Source organism: Sus scrofa, chromosome 12 (genome assembly GCF_000003025.6).
Source record: "Sus scrofa isolate TJ Tabasco breed Duroc chromosome 12, Sscrofa11.1, whole genome shotgun sequence".
Classification (NCBI taxonomy): domain Eukaryota; kingdom Metazoa; phylum Chordata; class Mammalia; order Artiodactyla; family Suidae; genus Sus; species Sus scrofa.
The window spans coordinates 26,910,550-26,933,608 of NC_010454.4; the positions used below are offsets into that span (position 1 = coordinate 26,910,550).

The window sequence follows — 23,059 nt, forward strand, 5'->3', positions numbered from 1 at the left end:
TCGGGCCATTGTGGCGGCAGTGTGCAGGGTGCACGTGTGTGTGTGCAGCAGGGTGCCCAGGAGGAAAGAGTCAGGCCCTAAATCACGGAGCCCATAAAGTCAAGGGGTGCCTGCCATTCAGAGAGGGTATTTAAGGACACAGAAATAGCCTGGGTCGAGGCTGGGAGGCGGGCAGAAGCCAGCTGGGGAGCAGAGCTGGCCCAGTGCTTTCTTGGATGGCAGGGGTTGGGAGCTGTACTGAGCGGTTCCTGCCGGCCTGGGGGTGGGCGTAGGGGCACCGTGGATGATAGCGGTCAGACGGCATGTGGTTCCCCATCTCCCAACAAGAGTAGAACCTGCTACCTCTGCTTAGGGTGGTCCTTCAGCTCCATGGAGGGGGAGGAGGGGCTGCCAAGTGGGACAGTTCACTGGGGAGAGGAAGCCCCGCTAAGCCCTTCCCCGCTTTCCCGACCCATCCAGGCAGCAATAAGGACGGATTCCCTGGACGTGCAGGGCCTGGGCAGCAGGGAAGACCTGCTGTCGGAGGTGAAAGGGCCCGCCCCGCCGCCGCTGGCCCGGGCCTCCTCCTTCTGGGGCCGCCCCAGCCCCCAGGCGCCACCGCACTCCCGCAGCCAGAGCAAGATCTCGAAGCACATGCCCCCGGCAGCCCCCTGCCCAGGCCTGGAACCCGCCCGGGACGAGGGCCCACCAGACACCAGAAGCAGCTTAGAGCTGGACACGGAGCTGAGCTGGATTTCAGGAGACCTCCTGCCGGTGGGCGGCCAGGAAGAAGCCCCATCCCCGAGGGACCTAAAGAAATGCTACAGCGTGGAGGCCCAGAGCTGCCCCCGACGGCCTCCATCCTGGCTGGATGAACAGAGGAGGCATTCCATCGCTGTCAGCTGCCTGGACAGTGGCTCCCAACCCCGCCTGGGTCCCAGCCCCTCTAGCCTCGGGGGTCAGCCTCTTGGGGGACCTGGGAGCCGGCCCAAGAAGAAACTCAGCCCGCCCAGTATCTCCATAGACCCCCCGGAGAGCCAGGGCCCTCGGCCCCCACCCAGCCCTGGCGTCTGCCTCCGGCGGAGGGCTCCATCCAGCGACTCCAAGGATCCCTCGGCCTCCGGCCCTCCCGACAGCATGGCTGCCTCGCCCTCCCCAAAGAAAGACGTGCTGAGTCTCTCTGGTTTATCCTCTGACCCAGCAGACCTGGACCCCTGAGTCCTGCCCCCGCCCCCCACTCACCTTCTCCACTGGGTGCCAAATCCTAGCTCCTCCTCCTGGGCTCTATTCCTGAAAAACGTTCCATATGGACACCAAGGAGGCCCTCCCCCTGCCTCAGTGGCGCTGGGCACCTGCAAGCAGAATTTCTGGAGCGTTAGAAGCAGCAGCCCTGGCCACCCTGGCTCCAGGCAGAGGGAGAGAGGCCCAGGGAAGCTGAGGTTCCCGACACCAGGAGCTGTTGGGAGAAAGCAATACGTTTGTGCAGAATCTCTATGTATATTCTATTTTATTAAATTAATTGAATCTAGTATTTGCGGGATGTACAGCATTTTGTGACTGAAGAGACTTGTTTCCTTCTGCTTTTATGTGTCTCAGAATATTTTTGAGGCGAAGGCGTCTGTCTCTTGGCTATTTTAACCTAACTAGTCTAGTTATATTCCCTCTTCTTGCAAAGCACAAGCTGGGACCGAGAGTGCATTACAGCCCTGGCGGGGGCCTGTCTTCAGTGGAGAGCAAGAACCATTTTGGAAACTGCAATGTAACTTATTTTCTCCTTTAACCTCATCATCCTTTTCTGTAGGAAAAAAAAAAAAAAGAGAGAGAGAGAGAGAAAAAGAAAAAAAAGATTTTACAAATGAAATGGAACCTTTTTATATATACATACATACATATCTATATCTATAATAAAGTAATTTTCCAAAATAAAAAGTTAATCCCGGTCCAGAGTAAAAGCAAAAAGGGACAGAGTTAGGTATTTCCAGATGGCACTGGAGAGAGATTCCTGGAGATGGGGAGTGGGTGGTGGGGAGGGGAGGGGTGGGAGCTGCCTCTGTGCATGTGTATGTGTGTTTACACGTGCCCATGGTGGGAGGAATCGGGGAAATGCTACACCCCTCCCTCCCAGGGGCAAGAGAAGCCCCTCTGCTGGGTGGGCAGCCTGGACCAGTGGGGTTTACTCCTGCTTCTCTCTAAGCTTTATCGCTTCCTTTCCGCCAGGCAGCTCTGTGAATGTGCGTAATTCCAGATTAACTCTTATTTCTGCTGACAGCTATCAGCCGCCCATTGAAAGCTGGAAATTGGCATAATGAAGCTGTTTGGGATAATGGGGCTGACTGAGGCTGGGGGAGGGACCTCAGCTGCCGCAGTGAGGATGCTTGGGGTGTGGGGGGGAGCCCATGTAACTGGGTTTTCCTTCGTCAGGCTGCAGCCCCATAACCTGAGCGGTCAGGGCTTCAGCCTGCCTCCTTGGGGGAGGACCCCTGGGACACGGTGGGGCGCTGCTCCATCGGGGCCGGCAATGAGATTAAGCTGTGCGCACCGAGTGAGCTGCCCCCTCCTGAGATGGAGGGGGGCCGGGCTGGGACCTCCCGGTGGAGTTGGCGGGGTCGGGTGGCCAGGCTGCTGAGTGGGGAGCTGGCCCCCTAGGGGGTGATGAATGAGCGCCGTCAAGGTGTTTACAAAGTCGGCTGCTGCCTGCCCAGTGGGAGCCTGCAGAAGAGGGAGGGGGCGAAGACAGCCAAGGAGGCAGCGGGAAGGAGGGGAGAGGAGGAGGGGTGGGTGCCGTGGCCCAGAGCCTCCTTTCTGGTGCTACCACTTTTGTCTGAAACTCCATTGCCAAGACACGATGCCATGGTCATTAACCACAGGCTCTGTGGGTCTGTCCCTGCCAGCCACCCCAATCCCACTCCCTTGACATTCCTGCCCCCTTACCCCCAGTACCTTCAAACCCCAGGACTCTTTTCTTTTTTTTTTTTTTTCCGTCTTTTGTCCTTTTAGGGCGGTGCCGAGGCATATGGAGGTTCCCAGGCTAGGGGTCGAATCGGAGCTGTAGCCGCTGGCCTACGCCAGAGCCACGGCAACGCCAGATCCAAGCCCTGTCTGCGACCTACACCGCAGCTCACAGCAACGCTGATCCTTATCCCACTGAGCAAGGCCAGGGATTGAACCCGCAACCTCACAGTTCCTAGTCCGATTCGTTTCTGCTGCGCCACAACAGGAACTCCCAAACCCCAGGACTCTTGAAACCTCAGTGACAGTTGGGGCTCAGCAGCCCTCACTGAGAGCCTCTGTCTGAACTTGGGTTTCTGGAGAGGTGGTGGAGTAGCTGCTCGATGGTTGAACCTGGAGGCTTTGTCCAATTCAGTGTTTTCTAAGCTGATGAAAGTTTTTCTAATTGCTCTTTTGGACAGAAATGATACCACTCCTTGAAGCAAACATCTAGTTTTATCCTCTTAGGGTGTGCATTAGCGTGAAGCTTTTTTCTTCTGGCCTCCTTGGGTGGGAAGAAGGGGGTGCATGTAGGAACTGCCTTTTTATTAAAAAAAAAAAAAAAAAAAAGCAAAGCTTCACAAAATTCATAGAGTTTTGTCCCCTGGGTCTGCAGATTAAGCTTTTATATTTTGGTAGCACTTCATAGCTATCTATTCCCTAAGGATGGTAGATTTGCAGAAGATGCTCTGGGGTCTTTTTTTCCTCTAGTGGTTAGAAGAATCTGGGTCAAGGTGAATCCAGAGGCCGGGCAGCTACCCCCTCCCCTCCATCCCAGGTTTCCTACCCACCCCCTGCCCCCAGGACCCCCTCAGAGTGAGAGTGGATATATGTGGGTAGAGAATTGTGGCCTCGCCCCCAACAATGTAAAATCTGGTGGGTTTTTTTTGTTTTTGTTTGTTTGCTTGTTTGCTTTGTAGGGCCCAACCCATGGCACACGAGCATTCCCAGACTAGGGGTTGAATGGGAGCTGCAGCTGACAGCCTGTACCCCAGCCACAACAACGCGGGGGGCGTGCGATCCGAGCCATGTCTGGAACCCACATCACAGCTCACGGCCATGCTGGATCCCTGACCCACTGAGCAAGGCCAGGGATCGAACCCTCATCCTTATAGATACCAGTAGGATTCATTTCCGCTACGCCACAATGGGAGTCCAAAATCTTTATCAGTGATGGAAACTCTCTGTCTCCTTAAAAGGGTTTTGAAGTGGAAATCATGACGCTGCTGAATCTTACTAACCGTAGTAATAATAACAGGATGCGAACCTCATGATGTTTGATTAGATGGTTATTTGATACATTGGGGTGGGGAGCGGAGGAGTCTGGAGGAGTCTGGAGGGAAGAGGGGCTGGTGGAGGCAGCCGGTCTGCCATTAGGACCCCAGACTGGGTTGGAACTGGCCGGGAGCTTCAGGGATGGGGGAGCTTTTGGAGGTAAGAATATCTACCCTGGTGCTTCTGCTCTCAGCTGTCTCCTTGCAGGTTCAGAGGAAATTATGATAACAGCTGCAGGCCCCCACCTCGGGCTTAGCTGCTTTTGCTTCCCCTACCTTAAGACTCCAAGAAAAGGTCTCTCTGGGGGTGGGGAGGACTAGGAAGAGGAGCAAGCAGAGCTGGTGCTAAAAACAAATCTGAGGCTCATCTGCAGTCTCTCGCTGACTTCTCACAACACCCTAGCACAGGAGGTACTATTGCCCTCATTGTCCCATGAGGCAATGGGTTCAGAAAGGTTAAGTGACCTGCCCGAGATCACACAGCCAGGAGAAGGCAGAATCAGAATTTCATCTTTGGTCAGGACAACATCCAGACAATTGGCTTCACATCATCCAAGCCTCTTTCCCAATGTGGAAAGGAAAGGGACACGGCGTGAGGCGTCCTGATCACAAAATGACTTGCCAGGGAGGACTTTTCCAAAGCCGTCACATTTGCGTTCATGGAAATGTACTCATGAGCTCCCAGTTTGGTGCACTCAGAGGCTTAGAGGAGCCCGCAGCCCCCCACCTGGTGTGGAGAGAGGCTTGGCCACAAGAGAAGGTGTCCCTCAGCTTCAGGTGCTTGGCCAAGGGCTGACTAAGACTGACGCTGCAATTGCCCAGTTTCCCAGGCACCACCTCTCGGCAACGTAACGCTGCCCTTGAACCACAAAGCACCTGCTCTCCTCCTCCTCCCATCCCCTGCCTTGTCACTTCCTGCCCTTTCCTCTGCCCCACCCAGACCTCTCCCACTCTGCAAACACTTTTACCTCCATCCCCACCCCTAATCCTCAGCCGTCACAGCTCTGTGACCTCCTCTCACCTTTCCTATGGGGGGTTGGGGGGGAAGGGCTGGCCACACAGTGCAGTGGGGGCATCAGACACCAGGTGGCAGCACAAGACACCTTCACTTGGTACCACCCAGGTGCCCCTTCTGTAGGGGTACCTAGCCAGGGAGAGGATACCGACACTGTTGGATACCTACCGACGGATGCTCTGTGTCGCCCCCAAAGGAGGAAAGTGGCTTGCAGAGCCCAGTAAAGGACTTCTCTGGAATCCCAGCCATCAGAGGGCTGAGTCCATGGTGCCCAGTCCACCGTCAGTGGACCCAGGAAAATCTAGGACAGTGGTTGCCAGAAGGGAAATTAACCCTCAAAAGAGATTTTAGGAAGTTCCTTTGTGGCACAGAGGGTGAAGGATCTGGCATGGGTGCAACGGTGGCCCAGGCTACAACTTTGTCTCTGGTTGGATCGCTGGCCCAGAAACTTCATGGTTGCGGCCAAAAATTAAGAGAGACTTTAGTTGTGGCCTGGCACCCTGCTCTGAGGACACAGCAAGGCAGGTCAAGGAGGTGGTGGCTCCAGCGAATGCCCATGAGGGAATTCTGCTAAGAACTGTGACTTAGCCTTGGTTCAGGGGCGGAAGCCGCTGACCGTGGCTCGTGGAGCTAATTAATTCTTCTTGCTTTGAAAACTCCTGAAGCGGGCACAGCAGCCAGTGCTCGCATGCCTGCCAAATCAGATCTAAGTGCAGATTAGGGGTGGAGGGGCAGACGTGTAAAAGCCAGTGGGGCCAGTGCAGACCCCCGTTGCATGGGGGTCCGGAGGAAAGGTATCATGCTCCACTGCATGGGAATAGAGAGCTGGACCTTGAGATCTGGAAGCTGGTCTGGGGGGGCTCCAGGCCTTCAAGGAGCCACAAGGGCTAAAAGGAACCAGGCAGTGAGTGGAAGGGAGAACTCACAGCCTTTGCTGTTCCTCGCCCTTCCCCCGTCTTATCCGTTCCCACCTGACTCTCTTCCTTTGCAGGGTTTCCCGTCCCTGGGCCTCCCCGACTCCCACTTGCTCTGCTTTCTTCTCCCTGCTGTCATTCCTGCTTGAAGCTGTACCTTGAAATTATCTTATCTCTGCATCTTTCTGCCAGGGTTCCCCTGGGATGCTCACTGGCAGGCTTGGAGGCGGGGAGAGGGATGGAGCACACACTGTCCATCCTGCCTGGAGCTGCAGTCTGTTGCAGAGAGAGGATGGGATTAGGGCCATTAAAGCTGGGAGAGGTCTGGACCCTCTCCCTGCAGCCCAACACACAGGTCTTTATGGCTCCTCTCAGAAGCCTCCAGATGAAAACATCTTGGTTCTGAAAACTCAAAAGCAGAGTGGGGGAGTTCCCGTCGTGGCGAAGTGGTTAGAAAATCCAACTAGGAACCATGAGGTTACGGGTTCGGTCCCTGCCCTTGCTCAGTGGGTTAACGATCCGGCATTGTCGTGAGCTGTGGTGCAGGTCGCAGAAGCGGCTTGGATCTGTCCTTGCTGTGGCTCTGGCGTAGGCCGGTGGCTACAGCTCTGATTCGACCCCTAGCCTGGGAACCTCCATACTGCAGGAGCGGCTCAAGAAATAGCAAAAAGATAAAAAAAAAAAAAAGCAGAGTGGACAGTATCCACTGCTGGGACTGTACCTAATGCTACAGTGGCCTTGCTACATATGACCTCTTCTAAGGACACCGGATGCTGGTTTAGTCAGTCAACAAACATTTCCTAAAGACCAGGAGTTCCCATTGTGGCGCAGCAGAAACAAATCTGACTAGGAACCATGAGGTTTCGGTTTCAATCCCTGGCCTTGCTCAGTGGACTAAAGATCTGGCGTTGCCGGGAGCTGTGGTGTAGTTTGCAGACACAGCTCGGATCTGATATTGCTGTGGCTGTAATGTAGGCTGGCAGCTGTAACTCTGATTCAACCCCCTAGCCTGGGAAACTCCATATGCCATGGATGCAGCCCTGAAAAACAAAAAACAAACAAACAAACAAACAAAATTTCTGAAAACCAACTTTGCCAGGCACTGTCTTGGGTGCTGAGGGTACAGGGATAAACAAGACTACCCTTAAGATGGTCCTGAGTTCTGCTGCAGTGCAGTGGGTTACGAATCCAACTTCGGCAGCTTGGGTTGCTGGCAGCGTCATGGGTTCGATCCCCAGCCTGGGATCCCCGGCAGTGGGTTAAAGGATCCAGTGTTGCTGCAGCTGCGGCTCAGATTCAGTCCCTGACCCAGGAAAGTCCACATGTTGTGGGTGCAGCCAAGATGGTCCCTGTCCTTAAGATGTGCACATTTTGGGGGGATGTTATGCAGGACAACGAATGATACAGTACAAGGAGAGCGGGCTGCGAAAAGAAGGGTCCTTAGCCCAGGATTGGGATGGGAGGGGTTCGGTGAAGTCTTGCTTGTGGGGGGAGCTGCTTGAGTGAAATCTTTAAGGAGGACTAGAGTTAGCCAGGTGCAGAAAGGGAGATGAGTCACAGGGGGAAGGGCACGACAAGCAATCTTGATGGTGGGGGTGGGGCATGAGTGCAACAACTAAGGATGCAGGAAATGCTCCCCCACCCCCACCCCGCAGAGGATGCATGGAAGTAGCCCAGTATTCAGAAGACATGGAGCACATCCTGCCTCTGCCAGAAGTCGCCCTGGGGCTTCATTTTCCTTGGTCTTGCGAGAACAATCAAAACCCTAATATCCTAGGAATACTGTAGTTCTTATTCAAGGGCGGTGGGAAAGGGGCCACATTCCATGAGGGGCCAGGAAGAGTGCTCCCAGTGCATGCTTCCGGGGACAGTGGAGGAGGTAAAGATTGCCAGGGGTCCCACCATGATCTCCAACTCAGAGGCTCCCACCCAGTGCTGCAGGCCCAATGCTGAACAAGGCTGGGGCCAAAGGGGATGGTGCTGCAGCCCCAGGGCTGAAGACAGAACCCAAGAGTCCTGGCCCCAAACTTAGAGAAAAGCTGGGCGGAGGAGTCCCAGCGGCTCACCATAGAAGCCTAGATCATCAGAACAGGAAGAGAGCTTAGATGGTGCCGTGCCAAAATGCTCAAGAAACAGTCCCAGACACATCCAGGGGTGTGTCGCACAGTATAGGAAAGGCTCTGCTGGAGGCGTGGAGGGGGATTGGAAGGGACTCAGTCGATCCCTGCCCTGGGGGACCCTTCAGACTGGCAGGGAAGACAGAACCTTCACAACTAAATATAACCCAATGCACACTGTGACAAGGCTGTGAAAGCTCTGTAAAGCCTGCCTCAGAGACGGAGGGGGGCTGGGAGGTGGGGCCGGGGAGGGAAGGGGGGCAGACAAAGGGCTGAGAGCACTTGCCCAGGGATGGGGGAAAGGCCCCCAGTCCTACTTCCTGGGGAGGAGGAGCCTTGACCCCCTGGCTCCCATCCCAGACCTCATGATGGCTCAGATCTGTATTCTGATAGCCCTTGGCAGAAGAGATTTCCTGCCTGCCCAGAGGTGGCTGCTGCTGCTGTGCTTTTTTTTTTTTTTTTCTTTTTTAGGGCATCACCTGCAGCATATGGAGGTTCCCAGGCTAGGGGTCAAATCGAAGCTACAGCTTCCAGCCTATGCCACAGCCACAGCAACCAGATCCAAGCTGTGTCTGTGACCTACACCACAGCTTGCGGCAACGCCAGATCCTCAACCTACTAAGCGAGGCCAGGGATCGAACCCGCAACCTCATGGTTCCTAGTCAGATTCATTTCTGCTGTGCCACGATGGCAACTCCTGCTGTGCTATCTTGCTGGCAGCCACCTACACCTGCTGCTGAGCCACCAAGGAAAAAACACCTTCTCTTGGGGATCGGTGCCCCGGAAAGGATCACCTGGGCAGACCCTACAGACAGGGACAAAGTTGGACGGCAAGGGCAGGGGAGAGATGGGCTGGAGGAAGAGCTGCTGGGGGAATGGAAGATTCCTTCTCAACCCCAAGAGGGGTAGTGAACTGGCTTCTGGGATCCCATTAGGGAAGAGAGGATGACAGGAAGAGTGAGAGATGGAGGGAGGGAGGGATCCCAGCATGGCCAAGCCGGGGCCAAAGCAGGGGAAGGAGGCCATTGACCCCAAACCCATTTCACAGATTGGAAATGTGGAGACTCAGGCTTAGGAGGAGTGTGTTGATGTGGGGCTTTTCTTGGGGCCTCACCTGCCCCTCTGCCACCCTAACCAGGCAGAAGCAGAGGAAGCTACTACGTGTTGGGTTGGGTGCCTACCAAGTGTGCCAGAGATATGCTGACGCTTAGCATAGCTTTCCCGTTTCATCCTCAGAGTAACCCTGTGATATAGGTACTGTGATTATCCTTGTTTTGCAGAAGTGAAAGTGGAAGCACCGAGGCTGCTGAAGCAGCAGGCTCAAGATCAGGGAGGGACGGAAATGTGGCCAGGCGGCAATTTAAGAGGATCATGGGAAGCCACTGTTTGGATGGTGCTGGGATCCCCTCCCACCCCTCTCTCCTTTGGCAAGCGGGCGCACACACACACACACACACAGACACACACACACACACACACACACACACACACACATTGTGTGTTGGTGTCTGTCATTTCCTGGACAACCTGTGGGGAAGAGATAGCCTCTGGGTTGTCAGGGCACACAAGTTCTTCCCATTTCACAGATGAGGAGACTGACCTCCAGAGATGAATGTAAGCTTATCAAGCATTTATTCACGGAAGGAAGGAGTCTCGCGCTGTCCCTCTGCATGTCCCTTGACTCCTGGGAGGGGGGCCCTCCCTCCCCACCGCAAACGTCTTCCCTGGGAGAGCCGCGTGTGCCCCTTGGGCAGACCCTGCTCCCACTGGATCTGCCTCCGTATCTGGAGGGGTACCTCTCCCGCGAGGCCCAGCGGTCCCCGGAAGGGGTGGTCCTTGTGTCCAGGGCCCCCACCGAGCTGCAGTTTCAGGGAGGTGCTACCGCAATTCGACCCAAAGAGCCTGGAGGTGGGGCTGGGAAGGGCGGGCCCGGGGGCGGAGCGCCGGGCGGAGGCGGCTCTGGGCAGCTGCTGGGTCTGTCCCGGGTTGGAAGGCCACCGTTTTCATTCTCGCCGTCCTCGTCGCCGAACCCCGGCCCCATGGACGCTCTTTGCGGCTCCGGGGAGTTCAGCTCCAAGTTCTGGGTAAGGAGGTGTCCCGGGACCACGAGGGAGCACCAGCGAGCCCTTAGCCCGGGGAGTGGCGATGCGATGCCGGGAACGGGTCTCGCGGCGTCGCCCAGTGCCGGTTCCCTCGTGGTCGGGGAAATCTGCTTCGGGTTTCCCCAGCCACATGGGCGAGCCTGGGAAAGCCAGGTGCTAGGCTTCCTGCTGGCACGGTGGGTGGCAGCTCGGAATCAGAAGGTGCCCACACTTGCCACCTCACTCACATCCCTCTCTGGGACTGACTGCAGGCTGCAGAAGGGGCATTTCCCGGTTACTAGATCCTGTTGATCCTTCAGCACTGGCCCCTTGGACGAGGGCTTGGATGCCCATCCCCACACCTGTTCAACCAGGTGCTTTGGGAGGCGGGGTCTACTGGGCTTCCCCCTTCTTCAAGGGTTCCTGCCTTCTTGGAAAGGGTTCCTGCTCCGGGCAGAGCCACCAGAGACTGGCTGATCCTCACCGCCCCAGCGTCAGGAGGGAGAGGCAGACCTCACTCTGGAGGCAGGCCCTTACAGGTGCAAGATATCAGGATTTCCTGGTCCAACCCTCCCCTTTTATAGATGGAGAAAGGCCCAGAGAGAGGAGGAGACTTGCTCAAAGCCAGTTAGAGGAAAACAGGGCTGGGATACCAAAGTGGGCCTTCTGCTCATATGCCGGACCCTTTTCTAAGACATCAGGCTGCTTTTCAGGCTGCTGACTCCAGACCCTCAGCATAGTTCAGGTGCTCTCCGTGTAGAAAGCCCAAGAGCTTCCTTACAGCTTTCAAAACCTGTTCACAGGCAGCTCCCTTGATCATCATTGCAGCTCTGGGAGGCAAGTAGTGGTGTGTCTCTGTTTCACGGATGCGCTCAGACTCAAGGGGCTTGTCAGTGGTCCTATGGGAGCTGCCCAGCATAGGCTGCTCTCAAATCCAGGGCCTCTGAATCCCAATGCCTAAATCATTTCTCCATTTCAGGTATTTGTATGTATGTGCTTGGGGAGGGGGAGGTCGCATGCATGCGTGTGTGAGTGTGTGTGTGTGTGTGTGTGTGTGTGTGCGCGCGCGCGTGCGCGCACCCGCGCGCACACCCACTGAGTGTTATTCATGAGTGAGTGCTTGTGTAGATGTGTGTGTGCATGTGTGTATGTAAGTGTGAGCGTATAGTCAGACACCCCGCTCTCAGGTTGTGTTTGGGCTGGACTGAAGGGCTTAAATGGATGTCTGACATTTCGGGCAATAGAATACCATTTAACTAAATGGTTAGAGTAAAATTAACCTTTTAGTAACCCAGAAAGAGAGCCATGGAGATCACTACATGGTTGATCAGAGATGATGCAACTTCTCTGCTGCTGCCCTTCTTGCCACAGGAACCCTATTTGTCATCCAGCCTGGCCTGGTCACTTGTTTCCAGAGTCCAGAGGTTGCCCCGTTGGCTCATGAGTAGACTTTTTCTCATTGCCACTTGAACTTGGCTGTTGCGGCACAGTTGGGGTGTCTGAGGTGGCCAGGGAGAAGACTTGTAAATCAAGGGGGCAGATGTGACCATGCCTCAAGTTCAAGGACTCCCTGTTCCTGAGTGTGTAGTTAACCTTGAGAACTTAGGATTGCCCAGAAACAGGCTTTGAGGGACCAGAAGTCTGGGAACTCAAGGCTCCTTTCTTGATCCCATGATAGGGTTTCTCTACCCTTCCATGATACTGTGGAATCCAAGAATGTCAGAGCTTGGGGGCTTGGGGTAGCTGGCCCAGCCCCTCATTAAAGAGCTGGGAAAACTGAAAAAATGAACTTGTCAAGGTCACGCAACAATCAGCTACAGAGTGCTCGACTTGGAATCAGGATTCTGAGATATGGTTTCAACTTTGTCATTCCCTGACTGTGTACTTTTGGGCTTCTGGGACTCTCTCATGCCTGAATTTCTTGTTCCTGAGACACGTGTATCTTCTCTGAGAACCTTGGAGTCCATGGGAGTCAGGTCATCTATATGTGAGGTTCAAGGGGATGCATCAAATGACAAGGACACTGACCTCTCCTCTTCCTGACCCCCGTGTCTTAGCACTTTCCATCTTCTTCCTCTTTTTTTTTTTTTTTTAGGGCCGCACCTGTGGCATATGGAGGTTCCCAGGCTAGGGGTCGAATCGGAGCTGTAGCCACAGCCACAGCCACAGTAATGCCAGATCCAAACCACGTCTGTGACCTACACCACAGCTCATGGCAACACCGGATCCTTCACCTACTGAGCAAGGCCAGGGATCGAACCCGCAACCTCATAGTTCCTAGTCGGATTCGTTAACCACTGAGCCACGATGGGAACTCCAACAATTTCCATCTTCTACATTAACTTCTTAGCTCCTGAAAGCTATTCCAGGCTGTACCCCCAAGTAGCTGGTGACTGGGGGTGGTACGGGACAAGGCAGGAAGTTTCCTAGCTCATCCTCTGAGGGTTTGTAGAGCTGAGAAAAGGGGGGACGGGGTCTGAGGCCCAGAGGCTGCTGCTATTACCTCAGCCCTAGCTCAGTTACCCAAAAGGCCTAAAGTTCAGGGTTATTCACGGATGCTGAGCTAGTTTGCTTCTCATTTTCTTTCTTTCTTTCTTTTTTTTTTTTTTTTTTTTTTTTTGCCATTTCTTGGGCCGTTCTCGCGGCATATGGAGGTTCCCAGGCTAGGGGTCTAATTGGAGCTGTAGCCACCGGCCTACACCAGGGCCACAGCAGCGCGGGATCCGAGCCGCGTCTGCAACCTACACCACAGCTCATGGCAACACCGGATCCTTAACCCACTGAGCAAAGCCAGGGATCAAACCTGCAATCTCATGGTTCCTAGTTGGATTCGTTAACTACTGCGCCACAATGGGAACTCCTGCTTCTCATTTTCATTGTGTTTTTCAGGCATACTTGTCCCTGGATCTTTTATCTTAGGAGCCTGTGGGTGACCCACAATGTTAGAAGTAGTGCAGGGCAGCCAGGAAGTACCTAAGCCAGGAGTGAACAGGTGGGGGCGAGGGGTGGGAGGACATGGTTCGGGCCTCTCGGGGCCACTTGATCATTCTATCCAGCCTTTTCACTAGCTTATCCTCACAGCCTCAGTTTTTCTACCTCTGAAATGGGGAAGTCACCCACCTCCTAACCACCTCACAAAGCTGTTGTGGAGGTCAAATAAAGTAGGGAATGTTAAAAAAAACAAAAACAAAACAGGAATGTGAATCAATTTGTGAACTTAAATTGATTTAATTTTTTTTCTTCTTAGGGCCGCACCTGCAGCGTATGGAAGTTCCCAGGCTAGGGGTTGAATTGGAGCTGTTGCTTCCGGCCTACATACAGCAATAGCAACGCGGGATCTGAGCCGCATCTTTGACCTACACCACAGCTCACAGCAACGCCGGATCCTTAACTCACTGAGCGAGGCCAGGATTGGACCCGCATTCTCATGGATACTAGTTGGGTTCTTAACCCGCTGAGCCACAAGGGGAACTCCATTAAACCGATTTAAATTTAAAATGCTCTGTTGGTGACAAGTCAAAATATTCCTGGGAAGAGTAATAAAGAGAGAGATGAGGTTAGAAGGAGGTATTAGATTTGGAAAGACCTGCAAGAAAGGGGCGCAGGGCCATTGGTCAAGAGCTCCCATCTCACCTGTTTGCTGGGGAAGTTGTGGCTAAATCCATCCACCTCAGCCCCAGATAAATGTGTGGGTAGGAGCCTCGAGGGAACCCATGACCTCCTGGACATGTGTACACACACCGTGCACTCACACGCACTGTGCATTTACACACACTGTGCACTTACACACACCATGCACTCACACGCACCATGTACTGACACACACACACTGTGCATTTACACACACCATGCACTTAGATACACTGTGCACTCATACACACTGTGCACTCACACACTATGCACTCACACACACCGTGCACTTGCACACACTGCGCACTCACACACACCGTGCACTCACACACACCATGCATTTACACACACTGTGCACTCAAACACACCATGCATTTACACATACTCTGCCACTCACACACATTGTGCGCTGGGTGAGTGATCCATCCTTTCTTTGATGTCTCTCTTAGCTCTACCCATTTTGGAGGGATTACCAACATCTCTGATCATGCGCAGAAGTTTCATGGAAATAAATTCCAAGAGAATGACCTGTGCCTAAACGGCCCAGAGATCACAGAGCTAAAAACAAAGGAGGTGGAGGTGTCCCTTTGCTGTCCCAGGTTGCCCCCTACCTGGATGATTACTCTGTTCTGAGCAGCAGAGACAGGGGCATATCCAGGTGGTGAAGGGAGTGCACAGAGAAAGAGCCTGGGGACTGTTGGCCCTCAGGAGGTCCTGACCTGTTTGCAGAATTAGCTTTGATCTAATGACTCCAGGGAGTTCCTGGGAGGCTGGTGTGGACTTAGAAATCCAAAGGTCCTGACCAAGAGAGCTGTCCAAAGATGGCACTGATGGCCTGGGAAACAGTGAGCTCCTCACTGCTGACGGGTTCAGGCACAGGGGGTAGTGGCCGCTTGGTGGAGATGTTGGAGGGGGAAGGAGATGGGGTCCTGCCCTGAAATTCTGTGACCAACTTGGAAGAGGGAAGGTGTGGCCAATGGGAGATTCACCAGCTCTTCCTCTGAGATTTCTAGACCTCTCTTTGCTGGTTCTGTCCCCACTTTTATTGTATTTTATTTTATTTTATTTTTTGTCTTTTTGCTTTTTCTAGGGCCACTCATGCGGCATATGGAAGTTCCCAGGCTAGGGGTCGAATCGGAGCTGTAGCCACCGGCCTACACCAGAGCCACAGCAACTTGGGATCCGAGCCGCGTCTGCAACCTACACCACAGCTCATGGCAACGCTGGATCCTTAACCCACTGAGCAAGGCCAGGGATCGAACCAGCAACCTCATGGTTCCTAGTTTGATATTAACCACTGAGCCACGACGGGAACTCCTCTGTCCCTATTTTAGACATGGCGTTTACCGAGTAGCAGCCCTTGGGGGAGCGCTATGGGTCACCCACTAGCCAGGCACCAGCACTTTCACTGTCCCCTGGCTCTTTACCCACCTGGGTCTGTTTACTCCCTGGGTCTCTTGCTCTGTTCCAGCTAGTGCCATTCTGTTACTCACTTGCTGTGTGACTTTGGGCAAATTAGTCACCCTCTCTGTGTTCCAGCTGGGCCTAAGTCGCCTCTGGGGCCGCCTTCAGGTCTAGTTGCTCAGTGCTGATTCTGAGGGGCTGAGCCTTGGACTCGGGGTGAAGCTATGACTAAGGCCCTAGGGACTTTAGGGCTCCTGGGTATCAGGGTCTCCTCCGTCGCGCCCTGCCACCAGGTCACTGCGCAGCCTGAATTGGTGGCCACCATCACATGAGGAACAAGTGAGGCTCTGATTTCAGTGTACTTTGACTCTCAAATAAAGATGGTGACCCCCAAGTCTCTGGGGAAACTGGTAGAGGTGGGGCCTCTGCCATTAGGCAGGTGGGTAGGTGGCAGATACCCTCTCAGTCTGCTGAACACCAGTCCCCCCTCCCCCCACCCCACCAGGAACACAGTCCTCCCTGCCAGGGCTTTGCCCCCTGAATTCCTTTTCTCCATCCCATCTGGCGCAGCTAAAGCTAGACCACTTTGAGCCTCCGAGCCCCTGGCTTCTCTTAGAAAGATTTGTTTCCTTATGACCCCAGGCTGACTTCTCCTCAGCTGCGCTGCTCCCCCACTGCCCTGGACCCGGTCTGGAGGGCCGGAGACTTAGGGAAGGAAATGAGTCAAGGAAGTGGCATTTGGGAGGGAACTTTGCCAAGCCCGCCTTCTGGTCCCCTGACCCGGAAATGGTCTTGGAGCCTGGAGCCTGGGTCGGGGTTCCTAGCGGGAGGCAGAATCAGAGTACCTGGGGTTGTGTCCACCCCTTCCTGGTGTGGGTGTCCCAGGGCAACAGGTGGAACAGGATTCCTGAGGGGGGGTGAGCTTGGATGTGCTTCCCCTCCCCCACCTGCAGCGGCTCCTCCTTCAGGAGGGGGTGCTGGGCTGGGAGAGTGAGGGGGGCTAACAGGGGCTAATCCTTGGATTGGATTTCTCCTTCTAACTGGATATTCAGGTTTCTAGTCCAGTGGCTCCCAGAATGCCAGCTAGTCTGTTACCCTGTCACAGCAGCCCCTTCCCCCATCAGCTCTGTGACATCAACCATAGCAAGGAGGTGATTTCAGAGTAGGCTGCAGGGCTGAAAGGAGATTTTTTTTTTTTTTTTGGTCTTTTTGCTTTTTCTGGGGCTGCTCCTGTGGCATATGGGGGTTCCCAGGCTAGGGGTCTAATCAGAGCTGTAGCTGCCGGTCTGCTCCAGAGCCACAGCACTCAGGATCTGAGCTGTGTCTACAGCCTACACCACAGCTCACAGAAACGCCGGATCCTTAACCCACTGAGCGAGGCCAGGGATCAAACCCGCAACCTCATGGTTCCTAGTCGGATTCGTTAACCACTGAGCCACGATGGGAACTCCCTGAAAGGAGATTTTTAACGTTTTGGGGGTTCTGTCCTCAAGGTGGGTTGTCCTGTTGGAGCCCTACAAGGTGTAGAGGAAGTGCCGTAGAACCGAGTCTGGGACTCAGAAGTGGCATGGCCAGGGTTTGAGTCCCAGCTTCGGCCACTGTGCCCTGGGGTTGGTCACTTTCCGGCCATGGGTCTCCACTGTTGCGAGCATTCAATGATAATCTTGGAACACCGTGGTGCTCAAATAACCAAAGCTGTGGCTGGCTGGCCCAAGACCCCTTTTGGAAGCGGATGATGGGCCGGCCAGGCTGTGAGCCCTCGTTTCGGGCTCCCACCCCCAGGCCCTTCTGAAGGCTGCCGTCTCAGCCACAGTGGGTCAGCAGTGTGAGCGGGCCCTTTGCCGTTTCTGCACCTCCATTTCTGCTGAGATAAATGAATTCGTCAGTTGATCCCTGCAGGGTTAAGGAAGTCATTAATCTTCTCATGACAGAGGCTATCAGCAAGCCTGGGGCCCCTGGGACCTGGGAAGTCCCTGACAGAACTGGGGCCAAGGGCTCTGGGATCCTTATTCCCCCCTGCCCCCTGCTGGGGTCTGCCGAGATTTTGGCCTTGGTGCCCATGAAGGGGCCCCCTTGGTGGCGTCTGGGTGCCAGACCGTCTCTCCCCATTGAACTGTTTAATTGTGTGGTTAACGTTGTTGCTGCTGCTGTGGAAACTTTGTGGGTGACAGTGGGGGGGGGTGGGCCCAGCTCCCAGGTGGTACTCTTCAGAATGGGAACTGGGGGCTGGTGGTTTGAGAAGGAGTCACCCATCCTGCCCTTGTGGAATTGAAGACTGCCAGGGGGTCCAGGAAATGACCTTCACCAACCCTGTCCTTGATGCTTAGCTTGGTCTACGTCTGAGATCCCCTCTGGTGCCTTGGTGCCCAGGGGAACTCATATTGAGCTGCTGGGCACATGGCCGCAGAAGTGGGCTTTCGTGGGTACTTTTCATTTATTTGTTCATATTCTTTCTTTTTTCTGTTCTACAAATGCACGGGAGGGCCTTCGCTCTGCCAGGCCCTGTTCTAGGCAGTGGGAAATACACTGGTCGGCAGAGCTAACAAACCGGGGGAGCTCCCATCATGGCTCAGTGGTTAATGAACCTGACCAGGATCCATGAGGACGTGGGTTCGATCCCTGGCTGTGCTCATTGGGTTAAGGATCTGGCGTTGCCGTGCGCTGTGGTGTAGGTTGCAGACGAGGCTCAGATCTGGCATTGCTGTGGCTGTGGTGTAGGCCAGCAGCTGTAGCTCTGATTTGATCCCTAGCCTGGGAACTTACATATATCTTGGGGATGGCCCCCAAAAGAAAGAAAGAAAGCAAGAAAAAGTGAGCCGAGCACAAGTTTGCAGGTGAGGAGGGCGTGGGGCACAGCACCACTGCCTTGAGGCAGGTGCAGATCTGATATATGGGGACCACACAGAGGCCAGGAGGCAAGTGGAGCAAGAGGAGGGAGTGGGGGACCTGAGGTCAGAGAGACAGGGAAGCAGATAAGGAGGGTCCTGAGGGCCCCTTGGAGATTTGGGCTTTTTTTTTTTTTTGGTTACTCAAATGAATTTATCACGTCTGTAGTTGTATAATGATCATAACAATCTGATTTCACAGGATTTCCATCCCACAGCCCAAGCACATCCCCCCACCCCCGAAACTGTCTCCTCCGGAGACCATAGGTTTTTCAATGTCTGTGAGTCAGTATCTGTTCTTCAAAGAAGTTCAGTCTGTCCTTTTTTCAGGTTCCACATGTCCGTGAAAGCATTTGATGCTGGTGTCTCATTGCATGGCTGACTTCACTTAGCATAATAATTCCTAGGTCTATCCATGTTGCTAAAAATGCCGGTATTTCGTTCCTTTTAATGGCTGAGTAATAGTCCATTGTGTATATGTACCACATCTTCTTGATCCACTCTGTCGATGGACATTTAGGTTGTTTCCATGTTTTGGCTATTGAAAATAGTGCTGAAATGACCATTGGAGTACATGTGTCTTTGCGAGTTTTCTCTGGATAGATGCCCAGGTCTTGGGCTTTTATTCTGTGTGAAATGGGGAGCCCTTGGCAGGTTTTAACCAGAGGAGTGACATGGGATCAGCATGACTTAGGTTTCTCCCAGACTTGCCCCTGGCTGCTGGGCTGGAAAAGACAGCTTGGCAAGTGGCCAGAGTACAAGCAGAGAGACCAGAGGGGGGGCAGTAGCCACAGTCCAGGTAAAAGAGAAGCCATCAGATTCTGGGTCTATCAGGGACATCCAGACAAAGATGCCTTTTTATAGATAAAAACAGTCAAATATAGCACTTACCTATAGTTCAGCCTCATAATCTCAAAGTAGAGTGAACAGGATTTGCTGAAAGGTTGGGTGTGGGGTGTGAGAGAAAGAGTCAAAGATGATGGCAAGGATTCTGGCCTTCGAGAAGGAAAGAGCTGCCAGCCGTCCAGTGGGCAGGCTTGGGAGAGGGACTGGGCAGGAGTTCCGTTCTGGACATGTTGTGTACGACATGTCCCATCAGTGTCCTAGAAAGTAGGCTGAGATAAACAGTCTAGGAACACAGGCTTGGATGGGTACCCGTGACTTCTGGGTGGAACTCTGCCCAGCTGAGATACGCATATCGGAAGGAAAGGAGCCCAGGCCGGATCTCCCTGTGGGTCAAAGCTGTCTCTGGTCCTCACCTCCCCAAGATCTCTTGATTGTTGCCACAGTGCAAGTTGTTTGTGAAACCCAAACAAGGTCCCAGCAGCCTCTGCTGGGTCACCTGCTTTGAGGGTTGCCTTGTGTTTTTGTCTTTTTTGGTTTTTTAGGGCGGCCCCCACAGCATATGGAGGTTCCCAGGCTAGGGGTCTAATTGGAGCTGTAGCCACCGGCCTACGCCACAGCCACAGCAACACCAGATCTGAGCTACATCTGCCACCTACGCCACAGCTCATGGTAACACCGGATCCTTAACCCATTGGATAAGACCAGGGATCGAACCCATGTCCTCATGGATGCTAGTCAGATTCGTTTCCACTGAGCTATGACTGGAACTCCTAGTGTTGCCTTGTTTGAGCCAAGGTGCTTTGCTGTTCATCCTGCTTCTGCGGCGAGCTGGCTGGCTTGCTGTTATTACTCCTACGACTCACGTGCGGAAATGGGGGTTCAGAGAGATGAAGACAGTCACCCTTAGTTCCACGGCTCCGAAGTGGCAGCCCACCTCGAGTCCCCTGCATAAGGGTTTGGTTCTCCTCGTGGCCACTCCCTGGCTGCCTCCAAGAGCCACGCCAGTGCAAGTGCAGATTCCGTGTTGTGCCTTTGAACTCAGGCTCCCGTCCCCCAGCACATACGCTCCCTTGTCTGGCAGATATGCCTAGACCATATCTGCACTGCTCCTCATGCCTGGCTGTGTGCTGGGAGTTAGAGGGTGTGGGGCAGAGAGGAGATGAGTAAGATTAGGGGCCAACGTCTATTCTGAAGGCGCAGTTGCTATAAGAGAGAAGACGTGGTCACATGTGCAGGTCCAAGAGCGCAGGGTCGGAGAAACCCCAGGTTGGAGTTAACGAGGCCTGGTGGCCCTCCCAGCTCCTGACAGCCAGGTGTCCTTGGACTTGTTGCCCGAACAGATGGAGCCTGGTTTTTCTTTTGCAAACCGTGCCTCAAACTGTTCCTCTTCTCTTCTTTTGGAAATTGTTCTGAAAAAATAACAGATAATGACCAGTGCTGTAATAACATACTACTGAAACTTAAGTGGCCTTTAGGGAGTTCCCGTCGTGGCGCAGTGGTTAACGAATCCGACTAGGAACCATGAGGTTGCAAAGCTTAAAGCAACCAGTGGAGTTAACCAACCTTGCCAGTGGAATGGATAAGTACCTGTGTTTGTTCACACAATGGACCACAAGCAGAAGTTCAGAGGGGAAACCGCCACTCACATTCAATACCAAGGGTGACACCCCAGATGCAGTGTTAAGTGAAAAAGCCAGATGTGAAAGGTCCAGGCTGTGTGATTTCCTTTACAGGAAGATCCCACACAAGTAAAACCGCTTGTTGTTAGAAGTTAGGACAGTGTTCCCCTGGGATGAGGAGTGGCTTGGTGGGGGCGCAAGATGCACTTTGGGGGCCAGCGATGTCCTGTGTCTTGATTTGGGTTCTAGTCACACAGGCGTGGTCAGCGTGTGACAATTCACGGAGGTGTACACTTAAGCTGTGTGCCCTTTCTGTAAGTACATGAGGCTTGGATAAGAAAAAAAATTTTTTTGGCCAGGCCTCTGGCATGCCAAAGTACCCAGGCCAGGAGTTCCCGTCGTGGCGCAGTGGTTAACGAATCCGACTAGGAACCATGAGGTTGCGGGTTCGATCCTTGGCCTTGCTCAGTGGGTTAATGATCCGGCGTTGCCATGAGCTGTGGTGTAGGTTGCAGACACGGCTAGGATCCCGCGTTGCTGTGGCTCTGGCGTAGGCCGGAGACTACAGCTCCAATTGGACCCCTAGCCTGGGAACCTCCATATGCCGCAGGAGCGGCCCAAGAAATAGCAACAACAACAACAACAACAACAACAAAAAAAGACAAAAGACAAAAAAAAAAAAGAAGTACCCAGGCCAGAGATTAAACCCATGCCATAGCAGTAACCCGAGCCACAGCAGTGACAAGGCCAGGTCCTTAACCCGCTGAGCCACCAGGGAACTCCAGACATGTTTTAAAGAAGAAAACAATGCGGGCTAGGGCATCTGCCTCCCCTCCCCCTGGAGAGCCCGAATAGGCCTATGGTATCACCCCACTCTGTGATCCTTGACCCAGTACCCAACCTGGGTTGGCGTGCCAGGTGCTTAGCAAGAGTTTGCATGTCCTTAGCTGACATTCTTGAGCAACTCCTGGATACAGGGTTCTAAAATACAGATGTGCGTGGCACAGCCTCTACCCCCAGGATTTGAGTGAAACGCCCCAACACAGCATGTACCCGGACTTCATGCTGCCGGGGGCAGGGACAGGGCTTGCCCAGGTGTGCCTCGCCTTCTTCCCAGCTCACAGCAGGCCCTGCCCAGGGCGTCATCAAGTGGAAGACTGATGCTCTGGAAGGTGGCTCTCGTATTAGGTGTTGACTTCCAAACGGGAAGGGAGAGGTGGGTCCTGAGCCAGGCCCCCCACACTTCCTTGGAGTTATTGGGATTTTTTTGACAAGAAGATGAACAAGGGACCAGGCTGAGCAAAGACCTAGGAGTGAGACTTTCACATCAGATTTAGGGTGAAATGAGTTTTGGCAGTAGGGGAAGGGCGCAGTGGGAGGGAGATGGTACACTTGGCCTTGGCCGTAGGAGCAGCAGGAGCCGCTGCAGGTTTGCGGGCAGGAGACAAGGCAGGCAACGCTGTATTTCGGGAATCTTTTGGCCATGGGCAGGCACATTGGAGGCAGAGGGCTGACCTGGACGGCATTAAAGTGTGAGGGTAGGCGTAGGCCGAGGAAGAGGAGGCAGGGTGTGCAGACCACTCCATGAAAGATTTTTTAAAAAAAGAAATCAGGCAATAGATACTTTAATAGTTTAGATAGATGACAGAAAGGTAATGCAAGGCCAGCTGTAGGATTTGAATGCCATGCTTGGATTTTGTCTTCTAGGCAGTAGGAAGCCACCGAAGGTTTAGAGGGCGGGTCTAAATTATTATTATTATTATTATTGTTGTCTTTTTGCTATTTCTTGGGCCGCTCCCGCGGCATATGGAGGTTCCCAGGCTAGGGGTTGAGTCGGAGCTGTAGCCACCGGCCTACACCAGAGCCACAGCAATGCGGGATCCGAGCCGCGTCTGCAACCTATACCACAGCTCCCGGCAACACCAGATCATTAACCCACTGAGCAAGCGCAGGGACCGAACCCACAACCTCATGGTTCCTAGTCGGATTCGTTAACCACTGCGCCACGACGGGAACTCCTAAATTATTACTTTATTTATTCTTTTATTCAACAAAAAATTTACTTAAGCAAGTTTTGTTTGTTTGGTTGGTTTGGTTTTTTTGTCTTTTTAGAGCCCCACCCCTGGCATATGGAAGTTCCCAGGCTAGGAGTCAAGTTCGAGCTGCAGCTGCCGGCCTACACCACAGCCGCAGCAACTACAGCCACAGCCATGCCAGATCCAAGCTGAACCTCTGACCTATGCTGAACCTTGCGCCAACACTGGATCCTTAACCCACTGGGTGAGACCAGGGATCGAACTTGCATCC

General features: G+C 53.7%; 2 protein-coding genes across 21 annotated transcripts in view; both read left to right on the plus strand.

The window, feature by feature from the left end:
• Positions 1 to 1,795, plus strand: part of CACNA1G (calcium voltage-gated channel subunit alpha1 G) — a 73,712-nt gene extending 71,917 nt beyond the window's left edge. For 10 of the 20 annotated variants that reach the window (XR_002337177.1, XM_021067168.1, XM_021067175.1 and 7 more), the window contains one exon: positions 460 to 1,795. Coding sequence is in view for 19 of the 20 variants with exons in the window: in XM_021067168.1 (XP_020922827.1) it covers positions 460 to 1,197 (738 nt within the window). In the remaining variant the exon portion in view is untranslated. The remainder of the gene's footprint in view (positions 1 to 459) is intronic. The other 10 variants (XM_021067171.1, XM_021067170.1, XM_021067173.1 and 7 more) reach the window with 3 other exon arrangements.
• The window catches only part of ABCC3 (ATP binding cassette subfamily C member 3), a 57,626-nt gene continuing 44,781 nt past the window's right edge, over positions 10,215 to 23,059 (plus strand). Inside the window, 1 exon segment of the mRNA XM_003131575.6 lies at positions 10,215 to 10,371. Within this exon segment, the coding sequence (XP_003131623.4) occupies positions 10,327 to 10,371 (45 nt within the window). The 5' untranslated portion in view covers positions 10,215 to 10,326.